This window comes from Charadrius vociferus, unplaced genomic scaffold (genome assembly GCF_000708025.1).
Source record: "Charadrius vociferus isolate BGI_N301 unplaced genomic scaffold, ASM70802v2 scaffold698, whole genome shotgun sequence".
NCBI classification, from domain to species: Eukaryota; Metazoa; Chordata; class Aves; order Charadriiformes; family Charadriidae; genus Charadrius; species Charadrius vociferus.
In genome coordinates this window covers 245,569-254,024 of record NW_009649598.1, presented here as the reverse complement: position 1 = coordinate 254,024, position 8,456 = coordinate 245,569, and the positions used below count along the sequence as shown (strand labels likewise).

The window sequence follows — 8,456 nt, the reverse complement described above, 5'->3', positions numbered from 1 at the left end:
AGTTCCCACCTTGCAATTTCCAGGTACGGGAAATGTGAACTCAAGCTGTTGCTTGCAGCAGGTGTGTCACCACCTGTGATGAAACAGGACCTCAGACATGTATAAAAGGTCTGCCCAGGCTCTTGGATCACCACAACAGACCCATTCTCCGCAAACTCTTCTTGGAGATACGGGTAAGTAACACCACAGTGGTTCTTGCGGGAAATAAGATGAGGGAGAAGCCATCCTGAGTACGGCGCTTCATGCCATGCCTGTTTTATTCCAGGGTGATGCTTTCTACTCAGGGCAGGGTAGGAGGCTGGTTCTGGCGATAATGAGACAAGTATAAATTAATGGCATTTCTGTGCCACCTTTAGTGGAGGCATCATGGTTTCCACTGGCAAGGAGAATGCCCTTTGCGGGGTGTCACCTGCATGGTGGCACTCAGCAGAGAGCAGGGTCTCTGTGCTCAGTGTCTGCCATGAAAAAGGGTTTGCAGCCCAAAGAGGGGGAGATTCACAGAGAGGAGGAGGAGAAGGTCAGGAAAAGGCTGCAATGGAGCCCGTACCTGAACTGTGCTCCCTGCCACAAAGCCATCCTCGCTGTTGGTGGCACGGTATAGATATGCGACTCCAGCCTGATGGGTTTGTTTAACTTGCCTGACAGATGCCTCCAGATCAGTAAGAACAAGCTGCTTCTTGGGCTAAGCTAAAAATTGGAGGTGGTTGGGCAATAAAACAGTGATATTCCTAAAACCACTTATTACCTGCTCAGCACTGAGGAGCCGCCGGCTGCCCCTGGGCACATTGGGTACTGCTGGTTTGCTCAGCCCCGGAGAGACAATGCTCCTGGTTCAGATCTTCTGCCAGGCTGGGGAGGTGAACACAACTTGGGGGCCAAGAGCAGAGTATGGGGTGCTGGATTTTTTGATGCATCTCATGGCTTTGAGGTTTCTCCACACAGTTTCCGCTGGTACCTCAAGAGCTCAACCATGTCTGCAAGCACCCAGACCTCATCCACCCTTCCCGAGACCAGGAAGTTCCCTGGAAACTGCACGCTGGAGATGGCCCTGAAAGCCATTGTGGAAGTCTACCACCGTTACAGCATCCGGGAGGGCGAGCTCGACCTCCTCAGCTTCGGTGACTTCAAGACACTGCTGACTGAGCAGGCACCAAACTTCCTGCAAGTTTGCGTGAGTGCCACAGGAGCTGTGATGTGCTCCACGGAGGGGTGGTCTCCTTGGGGGGTATAAGGATGAGATTGCCTCCAGTGATGCTCCTGGGGAAATGGGGTGCAGTCCCCACTGAGGGCTGTGGTCCATAGGGTGGGTTTCTGTGATCAGACCCCACATGCTGAGAGACCATCCGCACTCATTCCTCCTGCCACTGCAGGGGTTTGGAGCAGCCAAAGGGGTTTGGGACAAGACCTTGTCCATCTGGGGTTTTAACTAGGGACTAACTGCAAGGTAGGAGAGGGTCACAACGATCCTGCAGCTTCCAAACTCTTCTCAGGTCATGCAAAAATAAAGTTGGCTTGGTTTCCACTGGTGGGTGTGTAGCCCAGGGAGGGGCCATGCTAACACATGTCCTGTTTCCCCCAATTTCAGGGCAGGAACAACCCTGAGTACCTGAAGAAGCTCTTCAAAGAGACAGACTTGAATAAGGACAAAGAGCTGACTTTCGAGGAGTTCACCATTGTCTTGGCCAAGGTGGCCGATGACGCCCATCGCATCAGCCACAAGGACCAGGACCGCTGTACACCAGACAGGGATTGAGTCTCCGTGTAGGACCCAGGAAAAACTCAGAGGGGGTTGCTGATAGGAATTGGGGTCTGGCTGCTTTCTGTCTGCTTGGAATCCTCATGCTTGTGAGACAATAAAGCATCACTTGAAGTTTACTGAGTCCTTCCTGTCTCAGCACTCCTTTTTGCATCCATCTCACAGATGGGGAGGGTGGGCATCAGCTGCAGCTATGGGATAAATGCTTCCCAAATTGAGGCACCCCCAAAACCCATAAAGGGAGAGGCATATGATCAAGATGTGGTGAGTGGGTGAGAGCTGTATTGCTCAGTGTCTGGTCCAAGCGGAGGGTGCTGGACTGATGGGCTAGGAGGGTATTACTGGCCAGAAGACCATCACAAGACACTGCCTGAGCTCCGCAAGGGTTTTAACGCTCAGCTGCAACATACAGCAGTTCATAGAATCATAGAAGGATTTAGGTTGGAAAGGACCTTGAAGATCATCGAGTTCTAACTCCCCTGCCATAGACAGGGACACCTCCCACCAGCCCAGGTTACCCAAGGCCGCGTCCAGCCTGGCCTTGAACACCTCCAGGGCCTCAACAACCTTTCCGGGCAAGCTGTTCCAGTGCCTTACAATCCTCAAAGTAAAAAATTTCTTCCTAATGTTTAATCTAAACCTGCCCTCTTCCAGTTTAAAGCTATTCCCCCTCATCCTATCACTACATGCCCTAGTAAAAAGTTGTATTAGAGGTTTTTCTCTTGGCAGAGGGAGTTTTCTGCCTAGACTGGGAAGAGCAGAGGCAGCCTAGCCTGGGGAAGCATCTCCTGTTTTGCTCATCCTCATCCAGCTTTATTTTTTTTTTTCCCCCCCTTTGGCCATGCCAAGCGTGTCCTCTGGATGCAGAATCACCCGTAAGCAGGAAAAATGAGTTAATACCCATGACAACTGCAGTTCACAACAGAACACAGCCTTTACCACAAGAACAAGCCAGGGCGCTCTTAGGAAAAAAAAATAAAAATACACACAACAGTTACTATCCATATATATAACTTCTAGTCCGTGGGAAATTCTGAGGTTTAAACTTTTCTCCCCAAATCCCAATGAAAACTCAAATTTCAGAGTTTTCCCACACAGGCAAGTCATCCAGAGTGCTGCCTCCCAACCCTGCTGAATCACTTGCTACCCAGCCAAGATGAAACGCCCGGATGGTTTCCATCTTGGAGTTTTCCACCAGTAAAATATTCTCACCGAAACCCTGACGGCCTCCAGCAGGGCATGAAGAACTTGTCCCTGGCAGAGCCATCTGGGAGATGTCTCACAGCACTGACAAACCATTTCTGGGTAATAAATGCACTGTTTTTTTCCCCCCTCACTGAGTGCTTGGGTACCACCACCCCATGGGGCTGAGCAGGCAGCTGCCCCAACACAAGAGAGCGTGACACTTCTGATGTTGCAGCACAGAGAGGAACGGCAAGTGCAATGGCCAAATCCAGCCCTGCAACCTGCCAGAGCTCCAGGAGGGCTTGGAGAGGGTCCAGCACCCTGCAAGCAGTTGTGCCATGCGGTTGGAACAGAATCTCAGAATGGTAATGGTTGGAAGGGCCCTCTGGAGCTCCCCCATCCCACCCCCCACCAGAGCAGGGGCACTCCAGCAGTGGCACAGGACAGCGTCCAGGCGGGTTTGGGATGGCTCCAGAGGGGGAGACTCCCCCACCTCTCTGGGCAGCCTGTGCCACTGCTCTGCCGCCCTCACAGCAGAGAAGGCCCTCCTCAGGCTGAGATGGAACTGCCCATGGTCATGTTTGTGCCCGTTCCCTCTTGTCCTGTCACTGGGCACCACTGGAAACAGACTGTGCCCATTCCCCTGGCACCTCCCTTGAAGGATTGATAAGCATTGATGAGATCCCCCCTCAGTCTTCTCTTCTCCAGCCTAAAAAGTCCCACATCCCTCAGCCTTTCCTCATAAGAGAGATGTTCCAGTCCCCCAGCATCTTTGTAGCCCTTTACTGGACCCTCTCCAGCAGTTCGTTTTCCTGGGGACAGGCTCCCACCTCCCTTTGGGCTGGACCAAGGTGGTGCCTGCCAAACAGCTGAGTTTGTAGCTGTTTGATATGGCCGAGACACACGTGAATGCTTTTTGGCTCGAGCTAAAGGACCAGGAAATCCTTTCCCCTGTGGCTCCAGGATGGGGAAAACCTGTAGGTTGCCCCACCTCCTGTGGTGGCTGCTCCTGTGAGGTGATAGTTGGAACATCGCTGGTGTGGTGATGCTCAAAGGTGTGCAGCCCCTTGCTTCCCCAAGCTAAACCCAAATCTAACAACCAAAACATACGCCCTGTCCTGATCCTGGGCTAAAATCTGCTGTGAAACACGACAAACCGCAGAGTGACAAACCCTGCCGTGCCCTCTTCCCGCATCAGCCAGCCACTTGCCCATAAACGTGTATTTTGAAAGAGTTTTGCAATGACTGTCAAGCATGGGGTGTCCTGCCAGGGCTCAGCTCCTCGGGGCACAACCAACCCCAGTCACTGTGAACCAGATCTTTCACTTGCCACGGCTATCGGGTTGCTTGTGTGCCACCTGATGCCTTCTTCCCCACTCCTTCCCCTCTGCAGCTCCAGAAAGTAGATGCTTGCTCAACCTTGGTGGCCTTGTGGCCAGGATTGTGGGTTGCTGCAGCCACTTCAGCATGGCTTACAGGCATTGCTGGACACAGAGGCTCCCCCTGCAAGGAGACCTGCAGGGACAGGCAAGAAGTCGTGCTACCACATGTTCCTGTGACCCAAAGTGCTACCCAGGCTCCCTGGTCACCTTAGTGTCTGCACTGGCATTTAAAAACGAAATCATAGAGTCATAGAATGGTTTGGGTTGGAAGGGACCACAAAGCTCATCTCGTTCCAACCCTCTTGTCCTGGGCAGGGCCACCTCCCCCCAGCCCAGGTTGCCCCAAGCCCCGTCCAACCTGGCCTTGAACACCTCCAGGGATGGGGCAGCCACAGCTTCTCGGGGCAACCTGCCCCAGGGGATCACCACCCGCACAGCCAACAATTTCTTCCCCAGATCTCACCTCAATCTCCCCTCTGTCAGTGTCAAAGCGTTCCCCCTCGTCCCACGGCTCCCCTCCCCGATCCAGAGTCCCCCCCCAGCTCTCCTGGAGCCCCTTTAGGCACTGGAAGGGGCTCTGAGCTCTCCCCTTTTTGGCCTTCTCTTCTCCAGGCTGAACCCCCCCAACTCTCCCAGCAGAGGAGCTCCAGCCCTCCCAGCATCTCTGTGGTCCCCTCTGGACCTGGGGTCTCATCCCTGCTGCTTGGTGGGCACATCTGAGGGTCTAGCTACTATTCCTCTTGGAAATCCCTGGCGTATCCCACACCCTGTAACCCCTCCTTGCTCTTCCCCACCTTCACAATGATAAAATGACCAAAAGTATGGTTTCCCGAAATTACTAGAAAATGCTGCAACAGAGCAGATGGTCCCTGACACCCTGTTGTGAAACTCCTTGCTCTTCCCCACCTTCACAATGAAAAATGACCAAAAGTATGGTTCCCCGAAATTACTAGAAAATGCTGCAACTGAGCGGATGGTCCCTGACACCCTGTTGTGAAATGCCCCGGCCCTTCTCCAGCTGTTTTGTGCATCAAAGCACTCCTGTTGTGAAATGCACTGCACCCCCACCGGGCAGGGCTGGGGTCTGGGCGGCCACGGCGTGTGGACCAGGGCTGCATCCCCGAGCATCTCCCTGCATGGTGCTGCCCTGTGTCAGCTTATCTGGAGCTCCTGGATCTTGCCCCAGGTCCATGGCCCCGTTTTGACCTCCACTTTGTGTCTGAGATTAGCATCGTGTTTGGCAGGTTAAACAAACCCCCCCCAAACAAGCCAGCTGAATCAGCAGGCTGTGCATTTTCATGAAGAAGCGCCGGAAAATCTCGTTTTACTCCTGATCTTAGCTGCTCTGAGCCTCTGCAACCCAGAAACAACAACAACAAAAAAAAAGCCACAAAGCCAGGATAGAGTCCTAAAAGAGTAAACATACACCTTTCAGCCACACCTGGTCTCCACGGCTCAGAGCATACCTTGGGTGGGGAGAAACCACCCTTGGCACAGGCTGTTGCTAACCTGAAGAGTTGAAATGAAGTTCCAGGAGCCCCACCATGTTGGGAACCCGCCCCGTGTTATTATTTGTCTTTCATAAAGAGCTGCTCCCTCTGCCCTCAGCACCGGCTCCATCCCCGTGTCACACAGGCAACCCCGGCATTGCTGTCAGTGCTGGGCTGCGCCAAGCAGTGGGACAGTGGGATGTTTTTGGGTGCACAGGACCACGTGGTGCTTGTGCACACCAGGTCTGCAAGGATGGGGATGCTACGGGCCCAAGCAGTGCTGGGTCTTCGGAGAATCACAGGCATGACGCTGTGGGTCCCCTTTACTTCGTGGCATGAAAAGACACTCTATAGAGAGGAGTAAAATGGGTGAAATCAAAGGCAGCGAGGGGAATGGGCTTCTGTCGAGAGTTGTTGGAGAATCACAGCCCCAGTAGCCAGGTGGAGGGGGTGAAGGGGACATGGACATGCGCTGGCCACCTCCCTGGCAGAGTACGTGACACACCGACCTTGCAGAAAAAGCCACAAAGACCCCTTTTAAGGAACTACCCCGAAGCCTTAAGCAACGCACAAGTATGTAATGAAGACGGACTGGAATTGGATGAAACAGAGACATTTCACAACCGGTGGAGCGGGGCAGGCTGACGGGCAGGCTATAAGAGATGTCACGCTTGGGACCAAACCTGCTCCAGCCCAAGTGGATCTCGCTACTTCGCCAAGATGAGCAAGGCAAGTCCAGTGGTGACTCGGGCATTTAAGGTCTCCATGCTCTTTTGCAGGTGCCAGTTGGGCCATCGGAGGTGCAAGGACCTTTGAGGAGCCTCTCCTCACTGCGTGTGCTGCCATCAGTTGCTGGCAGAGGACAACCATCTCCACTCAGGCTCATCCGAGCGCAACCCACAAGGAGAGACGTCTCCTCCTGGAAGAAGTTCCCCACAGCAGAGTCCAACCACCAATGGGGCTCCTGGACATCAGATCGCATACTCTGTGTCTCTACAGAGGCTTTTGCAGTGCCACCAGCTATTTTGGGAGACTTGCTCCAACAGTGCCTGACTTACAAAGGGCATGTTTTGGGGGGAAATCAGCTCTCAGCTATCATCTGTAGTTGCACATCCCAGAGCAGGAGCAGACAAAGGCTGCAACCCCCTTCAGTCTCCTTTGCCTTATAGACCAGGGAAAACTCAAACAGCTGGAATTTATCCCCCAAAAAGAATGGCTGAACAACGCCAGGCTGCGTCCCCATCTGGCGTGCAGCCAGTGGCTGTACCGGAGCCTCACCGGTTTACATCAGACTGCCCCATCTATTGTTGCTCCTGACATTTTTCAGTGTAGTCTTTTCTCTTCCAGACCTCCCAGACCCAGGAACCCCTCTCCGAGCTGGAGAAGGCCATGGATGTCATCATTGATGTCTTCCACCAGTACTCAAGACGGGAGGGGGACAGAGACACCCTGACCAAGAGGGAGCTGAAGCTCCTAATTGAGAAGCAGCTTGTGAACTACCTGAGGGTGAGTGGGGTTTCTCATGACCCACGTGGGGAGGGAGCCGGGCTGGACTCCGTTGCCAGAATACCCCCAGGGGATGGATTCACCCCCTTCCCACTCTGCCCTCCTGCCCCAACACCTTCTGCCCAGAGCCTCCCTACCCAACTGCCGCTTTCCAAACATGCTCCGTAAAGACAGAGGAAGGAATCCCACACAGGTCTGGGCCAACCTGCAGCCAGTTATTTACCCTCATCCCCTTATCTGCAAAAATTGGGATCATATTGCCCAAGAGCTCCTTTGCTGTCTAGGAGTGGTGATGTCAGGAACATCAGCCAAAAAGCCCATTTTGTTTTTTCTTGGAACTCGCTTCGCTAAAGCGGGAAGTGTTTTTAACGCAACGTGCTAAAGGAGAGGTTTGTGGCTGACGTAACACTGCTGCCTTCATCGGCTTCCGCGTTGCATGGTGTCCTTGAGGTGATGCTAGCCTGCTGCTCTCCCATTACTTCATTGCCATGGGTGAATCGTTGCTCTACCCAAAGCAATGGGTGGTGATGGGACAAGGATGGAGCCACACACAGCACCAGACTCTCAAGGACCTGGGACCTGCGAGGGTCCCAGAGAGGCTGGGGGGAGGCTTGAGCTGTGAATGACAGGACTTTGCCCTCACCCTGTCCCTTCCTTTGCAGCACGTGAAGAACAAGGCCACCATCGACGAAATCATGAAGGACCTCGATATCAACAAGGATGCGCAGATCAGCTTCTGCGAGGTGATGTTGCTGATCACCCGTGTCACCATTGCCACCCACGAGCACCTCCACGACGTCGAGGACCACCAGCAGCAGCACAAACACCAGCACCAACACCACCACTGAGGTGTGGTCCCCAGCTGAAGGCGCCCATCAGTGTTTGCAACCCCCGGCTTTCTCCCCTCCATCCCTCTCTCCACCCACCTTCCTCCTTCCCTTCCTTCAAGTTTGATGTTTTTGCTGCCAAATAAAGATTTGCCCTGAGGCTGTCAAAGCTCTTATGTGTGTCCACGTGGGTTTTCCTGGAGGCGAGTCCCACGCCTTGCTCTCTCCCAGCATGGCTTTAAGCCAGGCAAATCCACCCCAGAGACAGGCTGCGGTTTTTCGGGGGGACGAGGCGAGACACCTGGGGAGA

The 8,456-nt window shown here is 53.7% G+C and overlaps 1 protein-coding gene across 1 annotated transcript; it reads left to right on the top strand.

Moving 5' to 3' along the window:
• Positions 1–6,533: 6,533 nt before the first annotated feature.
• On the top strand, positions 6,534–8,167 carry LOC104291246 (protein MRP-126-like). The gene is made up of 3 exons (XM_009890456.1): positions 6,534–6,542; positions 7,161–7,319; positions 7,982–8,167. The coding sequence occupies exons 1-3, from the start codon at positions 6,534–6,536 to the stop codon at positions 8,165–8,167; spliced, it is 354 nt and encodes a 117-aa protein (XP_009888758.1).
• The last annotated feature ends 289 nt before the right edge of the window (positions 8,168–8,456 follow it).